This window comes from Peromyscus maniculatus, chromosome 17 (assembly GCF_049852395.1).
Source record: "Peromyscus maniculatus bairdii isolate BWxNUB_F1_BW_parent chromosome 17, HU_Pman_BW_mat_3.1, whole genome shotgun sequence".
NCBI classification, from domain to species: domain Eukaryota; kingdom Metazoa; phylum Chordata; class Mammalia; order Rodentia; family Cricetidae; genus Peromyscus; species Peromyscus maniculatus.
In genome coordinates, this window is record NC_134868.1 from 59,618,757 (window position 1) to 59,632,796 (window position 14,040).

The 14,040-nt window shown below is 52.0% G+C and overlaps 1 protein-coding gene across 1 annotated transcript in view; it reads left to right on the forward strand.

Moving 5' to 3' along the window:
• Nucleotides 1-14,040, forward strand: part of Col4a1 (collagen type IV alpha 1 chain) — a 118,302-nt gene that overhangs the window by 81,251 nt on the left and 23,011 nt on the right. The window contains exons 21-33 of the mRNA XM_006981332.4: nucleotides 690-854; nucleotides 1,941-2,036; nucleotides 3,262-3,345; nucleotides 3,821-3,891; nucleotides 6,617-6,808; nucleotides 7,301-7,469; nucleotides 10,047-10,139; nucleotides 10,225-10,329; nucleotides 11,057-11,154; nucleotides 11,979-12,129; nucleotides 12,326-12,439; nucleotides 13,066-13,233; nucleotides 13,362-13,451. Coding sequence (XP_006981394.2) covers nucleotides 690-854; nucleotides 1,941-2,036; nucleotides 3,262-3,345; nucleotides 3,821-3,891; nucleotides 6,617-6,808; nucleotides 7,301-7,469; nucleotides 10,047-10,139; nucleotides 10,225-10,329; nucleotides 11,057-11,154; nucleotides 11,979-12,129; nucleotides 12,326-12,439; nucleotides 13,066-13,233; nucleotides 13,362-13,451 — 1,596 coding nt within the window. The remainder of the gene's footprint in view (nucleotides 1-689; nucleotides 855-1,940; nucleotides 2,037-3,261; nucleotides 3,346-3,820; nucleotides 3,892-6,616; nucleotides 6,809-7,300; nucleotides 7,470-10,046; nucleotides 10,140-10,224; nucleotides 10,330-11,056; nucleotides 11,155-11,978; nucleotides 12,130-12,325; nucleotides 12,440-13,065; nucleotides 13,234-13,361; nucleotides 13,452-14,040) is intronic.

Below are 14,040 nucleotides of genomic sequence, written 5' to 3' on the forward strand. Positions count from 1 at the left end.
CACACACGCGGTGCATGAGACAGGCTGCAGCTCGTGTCCCTAGTTATCGGGGCCCGTGCGCCCTCGTGTGTGTTTACTTTACATTTCACAGATGCAGGTTAGTGTGTCGTTCCCCGTTTGTAGGCTTACACGTAGACAGCAGTTGCTTGTTTCCCAAGGGACACTGACTTGTCCTCTGGGCTGGCTCTCCGGGTGCACGTCTGTCTTTGCATGAGTCTTGGCTCTGCCAGAGTTCTTCCAGCTGCTGGGCTGTAGTTCCCTCTAACACAGGCGGATGGCATGGCGTCCCCTTGTCTTCCTCCAGCATCACTCTCTGTGCTCTGCACTTGTGCGGAGGCTTCCAGAGTCCTTCTGTCTTTGCTGGGATCCCCATGTGGCTGTTCCTTCCCCAGGACAGCAGGGCTGGCTGTGTGTGGCCCCCCTGAGCTGTACTGCCCAGAGTCCCCACCATCAGGCCACCTTCTGTGACCCCTTAGCACCTCAGCGTGTGGAGTGACAGACGTGGACTCTACATTTCCAGACCTAACCTCACCTTGTCTTCAAGTCTGGCCCGGCTTGACCTCAGGACTTACTGAGTTGTGCCGACCTGGAGTGCCCCCTCAGTGAGGACCCCGATAGACATGGATGCAGTGTAGACTGCTGTCACGCTGCCTTCAGGCTATTTATGTGATCTCCTATGCTGCTTGCAGGCCCCTCCGTTCCAGGCCAGCTTGGTGCTCCTGGCTTCCCAGGCGAAAGAGGAGAAAAAGGTGACCAGGGAGTCCCAGGTGTGTCTTTACCAGGACCAAGTGGAAGAGATGGAGCCCCAGGGCCTCCTGGACCCCCTGGACCCCCTGGACAGCCAGGCCACACAAGTAAGTGCCCGTGTGTGTCCCATCAAATGCCAGGAGCCTAGGGCAGAGCTGGGCGGGCACTGTGACTGATGCTAGTTATTCATTTTTTTGCTTGAATAGTTTTACAAAATTAACTATGCTACAAAAAAAAAAATATCACCAACAATAAAATAGACTTAAAGGGAAAGGCGGCTCATTAACCAGCTCTAAGTCTCCTGGCATCGGAGGTTAAAGGTAAGCAGGGTGATTAGTTTCACCTTGAGTGACAGCTGAATGGATTCTGCTTCATGTAGAGAGACTGCATAATGCTACTTAGAGCACACAGGGGACAGATTGCACTAGAATATGTCACGGCATAATGCAGACTAGATGGAGTTTTCCTATATTGGCTTTCAAGAAAAGCTGAGCATGAAGTATAAGCTCATGATTGGCTTATTGTGATGCCGTGATCTCATTTCAATAAGTATAAGAAAGTTCCAGAAGATTTAATATGGGAGCATATTAGACTTCTGGACTAAAACCAGGGTGAGTTGTGGTGGGTATCCGCGGTAGGAACCCGATCTGGGGGTGCTCACCATGGTGGGCTGTAGATGGGGGTCTGCAGTGGGACCCCTGTGTGTGGCTGGTCCCAGAAGGGTTATGAGCTTAGAGCTCTGATGACGTTGATTCCAAGAACTCAAGCCCGTCTGGGAAGGAAGTTCCCAGGATGAGGCTGGCAAGGAAGACAGATAAGGGCCAGGGGAGTGATTGAGTCCGGATGGGCAGCTCCCTTGGGAAAGGATTAGTGTGACTCTCCAGTGGGGAGAATGGACAGATTTTATGTGGCTTTATGGAACTTCCTCCTCTTTGGTGACTTTTGAAATGTGGAAAATGAGGATGAGGTCTGGACATCCTGGAGACGTTCCATCCAGAACTGCCTGTTTTCTGTGTTGGCTTTGTTTTTCGAGTTAAAAAATCACAGGCTCATTTGGAAGTAAATGAGGATTGAATTCCTAAAATGTTCAAATCAGCCTCATGTATTTTGGTTTGATAATCAAGGGTCAGACTGGGAGAGAGTGAGAATGCCTGGCCGTGTCTTTTTAAACAGTTTTTAAACATTTCTTTCAGATGGCATTGTGGAGTGTCAGCCTGGACCACCTGGAGACCAGGGTCCTCCCGGGACTCCAGGACACCCTGGGTTGACAGGTGAAGTTGGGGAGAAAGGTAAGAGATGTTAATTTATTTTATTTTATTTTATTTTATTTTTAAATGGTAGCTGCGTTTGTGCTGATCAGTTTCCCCTATCGACTGGCTTAGGCTTTGTCAGATTAGGGCAGGGCGCAGGCACAGTCCCTGTTGCTTTATTTAGGGATCTTCCACATCCGCTCCCAAGAAGATTCAGTTCACAGCTCAGATGAGGTTGATGCTGTAGCTATGACAAGGAGTGATGCAGAGACTCAGCCATGAGGGCCAGACCACTGTCCTTTCCCCTCACTCCCAGGATCGGGAATCCAGTCCTGCTTTTGTGTTGAAGCCTCCACTGATACCACACGCTTTCAGTTCAGAGCTTGAGAGTTTCCTTCTCAAAGGACACACGTCCTTCCTTTAAGGCAAATCAGGGATCTATATGTGGGATCCTGGCGACCTTTCAAGTGTTTGCGCAATTGGGGCAGGCAGCCTGCTGTTGATGGATTAACTCGCTTTACTCGGGGCTCTCAATTTTGTCTCTGCCCTTTCAAGTGCTTGCTGTGATGTCAGTGCAGGGCACTGATTTATCTCTTTAGCAGTCGGATCCGGAGTCTGTTGCTGTGAGCACTGACTTAGCCCGGACTAAACAATGGCGTTCCGATATTTATGTGCTTGTTAACCTTGGAGCAGAACACACTGGGGCCCCATAAAACCAGCCCCAGGGTTGGCCACTTCTGCCTTGGACTATAAAGAATTTTGACCCTTTAGAAGTCTAAACGTTGTATGGAAAATGGCTTCAGAGGACATCTTAGGGCAGCCACGTAACTGTCCTCACCACATGCTCTCTACTCACTGAGATTAATTACTCTATTTTTGTGATAGACTCAATGTCTGCAGTTCTTGAAGCTGAAATCTTGTCTATCCAACTCATCCTCTGAATCCTAGGAGATGTAGTATGTGTGTGTGTGTGTGTGTGTGTGTGTGTGTGTGTGTGTGTGTGGTGTGATGTGATGCTGGGGACTGAACATGGCCCTGTGGGATGGAGGTGAGAATACCTCACTTGTGGGCAGTGCTATGGGCCAGAGTGAGGATGGAGAAAGGAGAAGTGTCTGGAACACCTGCAGGACTCTCTCCTGAGCCCACTCTCAGCAGCACAGCTGTGTTGGCACATCATACATGAAGCACATGCATTAACCATTCATGAGGCACATGATAGTCATACATTAACCATACATTAAGCACCCCATGTTTTTTCCTCCAGGTCAGAAAGGAGAAGGCTGCCTTGCTTGTGACACAGAAGGACTTCGGGGCCCTCCTGGGCCCCAGGGGCCCCCAGGAGAGATTGGTAAGTGGTAGGGCGTGGGATGAAACATGTTAGAGACGGCCTTGGGGTCCGATGCCAGCTCCCTCAAATGCACAGGCATGGCGGTGAGGATGGACTGTACCCAGGGTGAGCCCACAGGGACAGCCGTGGTCAAGGCCACCTGCCTCAGTGGTGTCGTGGGCTGTCCTCATGGCAGGACAGTGGCGAGTGGTTCTCCCAACTCCACAGTCAGTCAGCTCAAGGGAAGTCAGCATGTTGGTCTCCCGGGGTGCTGGGGTTGCAGGTCAGGGGACCCTGCAGCCATGTGTCTCACTGACTTGTGCACAAGGCTCCTCTGAGCCTGTCTTGGCGGTCTTAGTTAGATTTATCTACTGCTCTGGATGTCCCTCAAATGGTAGTCCACTTCACAGAAACATTGTGATGTGGTTGAGTCTTGCTTGGGGTAAGGGGTTTTGGAAGTCTTGTCTCACAGCTCCTATGTACTTTTGTCTCTAAGGTTTCCCCGGACAGCCAGGGGCCAAAGGTGACCGAGGCTTCCCTGGCAGGGATGGCCTTGAAGGACTACCGGTAAGTGCTGGGAGATCAGTCCCATGGTTGAAGTCAACACCGGAGGAACCACAGTCGTGGATTCTCGTGGGTGCTTGCTCCGCGTGTTACAGGGGCTGATCCAGTGACTGTGGGTGCATCCTTTGTTCGTGCTCACACGGGAGACCCAGAGAACAAGTGAGACTTAATCCACAGTCCACATCCCCTCAGGCATCTCACCTCACAGTGTTCAGGCTCCAACAGACGGCACAGGGTCCTCTCCACAGGGTCCCAGGTTCAGATGGTGCCACCAGTGGCCACCTCTCCCCGTGACCGCTACCAGTGGCATCCCCTTAAATCTCGTCAGGGATGGGTTCAGTCTAAGAGCCCCTGTTGAGGGAGGGAGAGAAGGTGACTTTCCACGTCACCAGCATCTATTCTGTGGAGGACTTTTCCAGTTTGTAGGTGAATCCACATACATTCATAAGGTTGAACATGAAAACTTTTGGCGGAACAGAATTCTAGCTGCTAAGGTTTGTCCTGAGAGGAGCCATTCTACGAAGAGAAGGAAGGGATCCACCTTTAATACTTAATTGTGTGCACTTGGTCTGTCGGCAAGCTTTTCTTCACCCTGTCCCTCGCTCTCTAAACCTCGCTGGTTTCTGTATTTCTTTTCAGCTCCGTGTTCTTTGTTAGAAATCAAAAGGTACATATTTGGCCTTACCCTTTTCTGATGAAACTCTTTAAAATTCTTCACTTTTGGATATTGCTCAGGGAGGCCAGGGCAGAATTGAATCAAAGCAGGATGGAGGCAGAGTCCGAATGGCCCAGTGGTGCCCTGCTTTTGAAGCCAGGTCCCAGCTCTGTGTCCCAGAACGGTGCTGGTGCCTCGAGGGCCGAGTTAGGAGACACAGTTGTTTAAAACAGTTCTAAGCAGAGGAGACGTTCAAATAGCGATCCGTGGTGGGGATCAAAGTGAGGAGAACTTTGAAGGAAGCAGAAGGTGTCTGTCCACCTCTGCCCATCGCTTCCCCCTTCATCTACCCAGCTTTCTCGGGGGTCCTTCCTGCCTCTGTTCTGGCTGGAACCTAAGGCAGACATTCAGCTCCCGATCGGAGACATCACAAAAATGCAAGAAGAACAAAGAGGTGAGGGGGAGGGACAGATGGGCAGTCATCAGGATGAAGAACAAAAATCCAGAGCACAGACGCTTGACTCCGGCTTTCAGGAGCCTGACCATTCCAAAATGAGCAAAGCCTCTGGAAGCAGAGGAGTGTGTAAACAGCTTCCAGCAAGACAGTCGTTTCCCTTTATTTGAAGCTGGATCACAGCTTCAGATGTGGTCCTCATGATTGGAATGTGGCTGGAAGACGTGGAACAGTGGGACATAGGCCGAGGTGAACATGTGTGACGGTGGCTTTTCATTCTGTTTAGTGTTTTGTGACCTTTGCCTTGGAAAGCCAACTGTTCGATTTTAGGAATGAATAAATAGTACAGGCACTGGGAGCACTTACCCACCAGCCAACACGTGTTGTGTCTGACTTGGCCCAGGCACTGTGTGGACAGTGTCAGAAGAAGGTAGTACAGTTGTCCCATCTCCCCTGATTAAAGCAGCCAGTGTCAGGCCTTCAAGGCAGCAGTGGATCTGCAGGGGACATGGAGCAAACAGGCTTTGGATGAGGCATCTTTTCAGAAGCATCTTGGATCAGGATTTTGCGTGCCAAAAAGGTTGCCGAGACATCTTGGCATCATCAGTGCCACTTTGGAAGAAATCAAGGGGCTGGAGCAAGGTGGTTAAGAACACTGGCTGGGGATCCAACACCTTTTTCTGGTTTTCATAGGTACTGGGCACTCATAAGGTACACAGCATTTGTGTAGGCAGAACACCCATGTACGTAAAATAAATGAAAAGAAATTAGAACGTGAGATTCTCTGCCTAAATCCTTAGCGTCTCTTTATCGCAGACATCAAGGAGGCAGATGGAAATCTTTGGTTCTTCCAAAGCCTTTCAGACACAGGAGGGACAGGCCTGTGGGCACATCACCCCAATGACACTGAGTGGTTCTGGAATGACAGCCGTATATCATGGTAGAAAGCCCTGAGTGTCCAAGGAAAGGAAAGACCATCTAGTTCCTTCCAGGATTTATAAGTCCATATCTGTGTACATTAACTCTATAGAATACCAGTTAAGAGAGCCACCCCATTTCACTTAGCACTTCCGGACTGTGGGAATGCAAACAGGAAGCCTGAGCAGCTTCAGTAAGGAACACCCAGACCAGACAGACAGTGGCCACCCTGGCTCTAGCTCTGTCGGCTGCCTCCTCCTTCAGACACGCGTCTTAGGAGTCATGCATGTGCAGTGCTCGCCTGCTCCTTCAGACACTCTCCTTAGGAGTCACGCTTCTTAGGAGTCATGCTTCTTAGGAGTCACGCATGTACAGTGTTCCACCAGTTGCCAAGATGTTCTCTGGGAGGTTTAGCAATCATTAGGGGAAAGAAGTTACTCCAGGATTTCTCAAAGCTGGGCTCAGTGTTACTCCCCATCCCTTCTGGTCCATGTGGGATGCCTAACAGAAAATCCTAACAAAGTAAGGGATTTTAAGAAGGCTGCGGATGCTGAGGCTTCGTCATGGAGCTGTTGGCTAGCATCTACGTGACATCTAAAGATGTGTTCCCGGAATGGTGGCTCCTCAGCTCCAAGACTGACAGACTCCTGATGCATCCCACAGTAGGCTCCTGGTGACATGAGGTGATTTGTTTTTTACAGGGTCCGCAAGGTGCACCAGGGCTCATGGGCCAGCCTGGAGCTAAGGGAGAGCCTGGCGAGGTATTTTTTGACATGAGACTCAAAGGTGACAAAGGAGATCCAGGTTTTCCAGGACAGCCAGGCATGCCGGGAAGAGCAGGAACCCCAGGAAGAGATGGCCACCCAGGACTTCCTGGACCCAAAGGCTCCCCGGTAGGTCCATTTCCAGACTTGGAACATGTGCTTTACAAATGGGGGTCTGCAGAGAGCAGAGAAATGAATGCTTTGAGTCTTAACTATGGAGCCTCCCTCAGACGGCATACGCTGGCTTCGTGGCCAACACCCGTCAATGAATGTAGGGGTTAGTGGTGGAGACTTGTGTAATAGGTTACAGATGGCGGAGTCTCTTTGATGTTTTAGGGACTAAAGAGATGAGTTTTTCTATCTTATATTCTCTGTGGGAAATAATTCTAAAGCGCACCTATCGTTTGAAGTCTGGGATTCTGGACCTCTAGCTGTGAAGACTGCTTAGGGGGAAGAATGTTGGTGTCCCTTCTTAACTCCAAGTTGACCTGGTGGGGCATGACGTAGTGAACAGTGGCCGCCGGCTGGACTCCTGTCACTGTTTTGCTGTGGATGACACAGGAATAGATACAGAGATCAATGTTGTCTCTTGACCGTCTTTCCTGTCTCTTGTCTCCTCAGGGCTTGGTAGGATTGAAAGGAGAGCGAGGTCCCCCCGGAGGAGTTGGCTTCCCTGGTAGTCGTGGTGACATCGGCCCGCCTGGACCCCCAGGAATTGGTTCCGTTGGTCCTATTGGTGAAAAAGGACAACCAGGCTTTCCTGGAGGCCCTGGGTCCCCAGGTCTTCCAGGTAAGACTTCAGGACTTGAACAGGGCGGGGGTGGGGGTGGTGGTGGGGATGGGGGTGGGGGAGCTTCAAGGTCACAGAAACTGGGGTCAGGGATGCAGGATGCACTGTTTCGTGTCTTCCCAGAAGAGGGATGTGACTAGATGAGTCCTTCAGTGTTCTGTACTCTGTTTCTCCTTGTGTCAGATGGGCCAGCTCATGCACAGGGACCGCAGATCAGCTAAAGTCAGCCTCTTGGGTAGAAGCAGGTGAAACATGAAGCCATTTTCCTCTCCTTTTGGCTTCTGTTTTTTTTTTTATTATTAATTTATTTATTGTGCATTAGTGTTTTGCCTGTGTAAGGGTATCGGTTCCCTAGAACTGGAGTTACAGACAGTTGTGAGCTGCCATGTAGGTGGTAGGAATTGAACCCGGAAGAACAATAAGTTCTCTTAACCACTTGTTTTGCTTTTTGTTTTTTGGGGGGGTGGTTTGAAACAGGGTTTCTCTGTGTAGTTTTGGAGCCTGTCCTGGATCTCGCTCTGTAGACCAGGCTGGCCTCGAACTCACAGAGATCCATCCGCCTGGCTCTGCCTCCCGAGTGCTGGGACTAAAGGCGTGCGCCACCGCTGCCCGGCAGCTAAGCAGTATAATCTCCACTTTTCATTGATGTTCAGGCATCTAAGTTGCAATGTCCAGATTGCCATTTAATTCCCACTGGCTTAGGTCACTTGCTGACTGTCTTGTGAGTGATTTGCGTGCCAAGCCCTGAGCAGAGGGTTGGTTGTGAGAGAGACCCAGCCCCCCGCCCGCCTGTGCGCTCCCTCCCACAGGGCCTGCAACTTCCTCTGTCATCAGCACCCAGATGACTGAGGGTGGCTGGATTCGGGGGGAGGTGCACCCCTCTGCCTTCTGTACGTGGGCACTCAATAATTTATTTGCTCAATGTGATTCCACACTGACCTGAATGAGCTGCTCGTTCCTAAGACGATCCAGTCTTGGATGGTGAGGGTAGGGGCCAGAAGTGGCTTCTCCCAGAGAAGGAAGTAAAGTGTGTGTCCCGGGAAGGATTTAGAAAGTTATAAAGTTAGTGAAGGACTTAGGGTGCTTAAAAACCTAGGGCTGAGGAGCCCATGAATAGAATTCCCACCAGGAACAGCGCAGGCGCAGTCTACATGGTGGCTCTGTACTCACAGCTCTGGTGATGGTTTCCCTAGCCCTGGCTATAACCCAGACTTTATCTGTTCCTGTCCTCACTGGGGACATTCTTTCCTCCCGGGAGACAGGTGGCATTAGCCCATGTTCAACGGTGAAGTCCAAGGGTTGTTGCCCCTATGGCCATGAGCACAGTGAGCAGGACTCCATTACTCACTGTACTTTGTCAATGGAGGCCCTGGACTGTCTCTCACTGCTCCCCCAGAAGCAGGGAAATACTGGGCTGGCTTTGGAAGACCCCAACGAGCCAGAGAAGGGGACCCTTGGTCCCTTTCCCTCGTGGCTCTGAGTTCACCACCAACAAGTTGAGAGCTCTGGCTGCCCCCACACCTCGCAGAAGCCACGGAAGGAGTTAAATCAGACGTGAGAAAAATCAGCCGCGTAGTTCCTCGGAGATCCAGGCGCCCCAGGGAAGAAGGGTCTGGAAGGAGGTGTTGCTAGTTTTGTTGACCAGCTGTCCACATTCTGGAGAGTTCCTTGCCCTCCAGACCCTGTCAGCCTCCGGATCAGAAAGCTGACCTTTGATCTGCAGAGCTGTGTTTATGTGGTGATCATAAACGGTTGGATCCCAGGGGTTCAGGACGGCAGATGTGTGCTGGGGTCAGTCGGTTCTCACAGTCTGTAGTGAGAGGCCAGCCGGCCGTTCCTGGAGGGTCCCCTTCTCTGGGATTCGAATGTCATGCTGAGGGGTCCCTGTGCACACTTGGAACAGCTGTGTTCCGACCTCCAGTGGCTCCCTAACTGGGAAGGGGCGGGGCCTGGAGGTGGAAATCTTTGTGTTACCCCAGGGCACTAGGAATTGTGAGGCTGCTCCACAGGCGAAGACACAATCGCTTGCTCGCCCATCGTATCAGTGAGCAGGTGCACATTCTGGCTGGATGGGAGGCAGCTGAGAGCTACTCTGTCTGATGGGATGAAAACAGTGTTTGGGTTTTTTTTTTGTTTAGTCACTTTGGTTTTTATTTATTTATTTTTAGTTTTTGAGACACGCTAACCAAGAAACGACCCAGGGCCACCTTACTTCTCGTTATGGGAGATTTTCCAACTCTCTGTGGCTTGAATGTGAAACTCTTAAGGAATCCCAAGTCAAATAAACATTTTGGTCATTCTGGGCACACACATCTTAAGTAGTCCTGGGAGAGATTCTAGATATGCAGGGGTAGAAATGAGAAACGCAAGGGCTTTTCTGTGCAGGGCTTCAGGGTGCCTTTGAGGATGGGGAGTGCTGGCCACAGCCTGTGTGTCCCCAGAGCAGGGCCTGTGCTGGAGAGTGGCGGCCCCTTTGCTGTGTACTGGGAGGACGCGGGGGATGACAGTGCCCCACGCCGTCTTCAGAGCGGCCGAGATGTGACAGTTCACACACGTGATTCTGTTTTATTCCCTCAGGTCCAAAGGGCGAAGCAGGAAAGGTTGTCCCACTTCCTGGCCCCCCTGGAGCTGCAGGCCTCCCGGGACCCCCTGGGTTCCAAGGGCCGCAAGGTACTGTTGAAGTCTAGCTTGCCTGGTTACCACAGGGCTTCCCTTGTGCATTTCTCAAACTGACCACTCGCCTTTCTCGCCACAGGTGACCGAGGCTTCCCAGGAACCCCAGGACGGCCAGGCATCCCGGGAGAAAAGGGTGCTGAGGGTCAGCCAGGGATTGGATTTCCCGGGCCCCCGGGCCCCAAAGGTAAACCTCCGATGGGCCTGGTGTGGGGCCGTGACTCTGGGCAGAAGACCAGATGGGGACGGGGACCCTGTCATTCAGTGACTGGTCTGCGGCGAGGGGCGTGGTATCTGCTTCATGTGAATCTTCGAGAAAGAGGAGGCTGTGGCAGGGTCCCTCCATGCCTTCCGGTCACTCAGATGACCGTGATCTTACCGTCTCAGGCGGCTGGCTGACGGTGATGGCATCATCTTGCACAGAGGGTTTTTTGCTCCAGACACAGACGGCACATGAGGACTGTGTGCCTGTCGTTGCCACCCCCTGTTGCTGTCTGCATGATGTATTAGTTACTTTTCTCACTGCTGTGATAAAATCCCTGACAGGAGTGACTGAAGGAAGGGAGGGAGGGTCGACTTTGGCGTATCATGGTGGGGAAGGAGGGCCTGGCAGCTTGGAAGAGAGACAGCTGCCCACATTGTGTTTGTAGTCGGGGAGCAGAGAGAGAGATGGGTGCCGAGGCCCGGCTCACATTCTCCTCTTCACTCAGTCAGGGACCCCAGCTCACGGGGCAGCCCCGCATCCACGGTGGGTCTTTCCACCTCACCTAGCTCAGCCCAGGCACAAACATGCCGAGAGGTTTGTCTCCACCTCGGGGGATTCCAGACTCAGGCAGCTTGACCGTCACTGACCAAGGGAAGAGCGTTGGGGGAGCCCTCACATCCGTAACGGTTTCCACCACTCTTCCAAACAGGTGTGGACGGCTTGCCCGGAGACGTGGGAGTGCCTGGGAGTCCGGGCCGCCCTGGATTTAATGGCTTACCCGGCAACCCAGGACCACAAGGCCAAAAGGTGGGTACTGGCTTTCCCAGGCTGCCTGGTCCTCATTCTTGATAATTGGGCATATAATGCGTGGGTTATTAAACTTGGGGGGATGGCTTTTGTTTGTTTGTTTGTTTTTAAGTAACATAGTCTACAAGAAGCAGAAGGGAAAACATTCGTTTGAGCTTTGTGAACATTTCTTGCCTGTGCGCTGGGTCCCCGTGTGAAATGTGTTTCTAACTGGGAGTGACAGATGACAGCCCTTCGAGAGCCTCTGTCAGGAAAGAAATGTCACCTGGGAGGGTGGCACACGGGACATCCCGTTCAAGGCTGCGGGAGCTGTGTGGGCCACCCTGGTGGACCTTTAGCAGTGGCCTCCCGGGCTTGACAGCCACAGAACTCCCTTCAGCTGTGAGAAGTGGAAATACATCCCCTCTTTGCCCCGTGTGCTCTGGGCAGACGTGGCGCTGGCCCAACCCTGTGCCGCGTACTTTAGCAGATTCTTCACCCTCCAGTGTCCTGCACTTCTTAGACTGGCTGGGAGTCCTTGGGTGGCTGCTGGTCACACACACCTTTCCTGTTGTCATTAGAGGAAACAGGGGAACTGCTGGAAGCCATGAGCGTGGAGTGGGAGAGGGCTCACAGCTCTAGCTAACCGTTGCCCATGATGGAGCCAGTCAGGTCCCGTCCTCTCCCTCTTGGGCGAGAGCAAGTGTTAACAGGTGACCATGTTCCAGTCATCCAGAGCCTGCTTCCTGCAGACTCTCAGGTCTGGGCAGCTGAGCCGGGGAGGTCTGGAAAGACATGCTGATGCTGATGATTGATTGGCTTCTGTTGTCTTGGGGGATTTCCAGGGAGAACCTGGCATTGGGCTACCAGGACTCAAAGGCCAGCCCGGCCTTCCAGGCATTCCTGGCACACCCGGAGAGAAGGGCAGCATCGGCGGACCAGGCGTTCCTGGAGAGCATGGATTGGTTGGCCCCCCGGGACTCCAGGGGATCAGAGGTAATGCTCCAGACTGTGTCAGGGTATCTGTTCCACTTTGTGTCCCCAGAGCACCTGCTGTGGGCTCAGTCCACATTGATTGGGTGGGTGGGAGACTCTGGGAGAACAGTTTTGTGTCTGTGTCGGTTGTACAGATGGGGGGCGTATGGGATGGAATACATTCTAGCCTCCAACTGACTCCTATCCTTCCTGACAGGTGACCCGGGACCTCCTGGAGTTCAAGGCCCTGCAGGTCCACCAGGGGTTCCAGGAATAGGACCACCCGGAGCCATGGGCCCTCCCGGAGGGCAGGGACCACCAGGGTCGTCAGGTGATGTGACTGTCCCTTCTTCAGAGCCTGTGAACTGTGGGGTGACAGGGGAGGTTAGCAACAGTGGCCAGAATAAAGGGGGGTGGGTGGGTGCACTCTAGTTTGTAAAAATGGGCTTGGCTGTTTGCTTAACTCCAGCACCCCAGATTCCTGTTGTTTCCTTCCACTGAGTCTGGTTGATGTGCCAAAGAAATCTCTGTTACATGGTCACCCGTATTGAAGATCTTATTTAACAAGATGTCTTCTTGTTATCTGTGTTAGGAGCGCTACTAAGTTGCTGATAACTTAAACTATCTGATTCTTTGTCTAGTTGCTTTTGGCTTTGTATCAGTAACCCCAGGATGATGCTAATACTGGGGAGACAGGGCAAACTAGTGAGAACTCGCCTCCGTTGGCTGGGGCTAGTGGGCAGGCTTTACAGAGGTCACGATGATCCACGGTGGCCAAAAGGGAAAGGTTTTTCTCTTCCGAGACGGCTTACCCACTGTCTTGATGGGCCTGAACACTAGGCATCATTCAAGCCCCCAGGGCCGGCATGCCCCCAGGCTGTGCTCAGGAAGTACTACTCCACATGATAATGCCCATTCTAGAATGTTCAATAAGTTGCTTGATTTGTCCATCCTCAGGCCCACCTGGAATCAAAGGAGAGAAGGGGTTCCCTGGATTCCCAGGACTGGACATGCCCGGCCCCAAAGGAGATAAAGGCTCTCAGGGACTTCCTGGCCTCACAGGACAGTCAGGCCTCCCTGGCCTTCCCGGACAGCAGGGGACTCCTGGAGTTCCAGGGTTCCCAGGTAAGTGAGGGCTGAGCTTTGCCTGGATCGCTCAGGAGGGAACATGGCCTACTTCCTCCTTTCCCGACTCCTGGGCACTTACCGTTTGTGTTGTAGGGACATGTTCTTAACTTTCCTTTTGACCATAGGTTTGAAAGGCGAAATGGGCGTCATGGGAACCCCAGGGCAACCAGGCTCACCAGGACCAGCAGGCACCCCAGGGTTACCTGGAGAAAAAGGTAGGCGGGCTGACAGCTTGCTTGCAAACCATGTGTCATACTGGTACTGTCTTCTGTCTTTACTATGTTCTGAGAATCCTGGAAAGTTCTTATGCTATCATAGATCACACTTAGTTTTAAGAAGTAGATGAAAGAAAAGCAGGTTGATCAAGGGGCTGGAAGACGCCTCTCTCTCAGAGGGATCAACTCCATGCAGATCAAGGGGCTGGAAGCCGCCTCTCTCTCAGAGGGATTAACTCCATGCAGAGAGTGTGGGCGCAGGGTGCTCTGCCTGCCTCGCTGGTGTGAAGAAGATGGGGAAGGCTGAGTTTCTCTCTTCAAGGAACTGTGGACTCTTCAGTCGTATGAGGGTTCAAGTCTTGAGTGCCTCAGAGCCCCATTATTAGAGTCCACTTCGTGGACAAGCCCAGCCTTTTATTTCTTGTTCTCTGAAATTGATCCAAAACATCCCGTTCTTTTAAAAAGAAGCTGACATAAACATGAGACATAAATAGGGGAAGTTGATGTCAGGATGGGGAAGTTTTCTATTCTATAATTTGTTTATAATTGGGGGGCCCTTGGGAGTGACGGAAGATGAAATGAGAAAGAC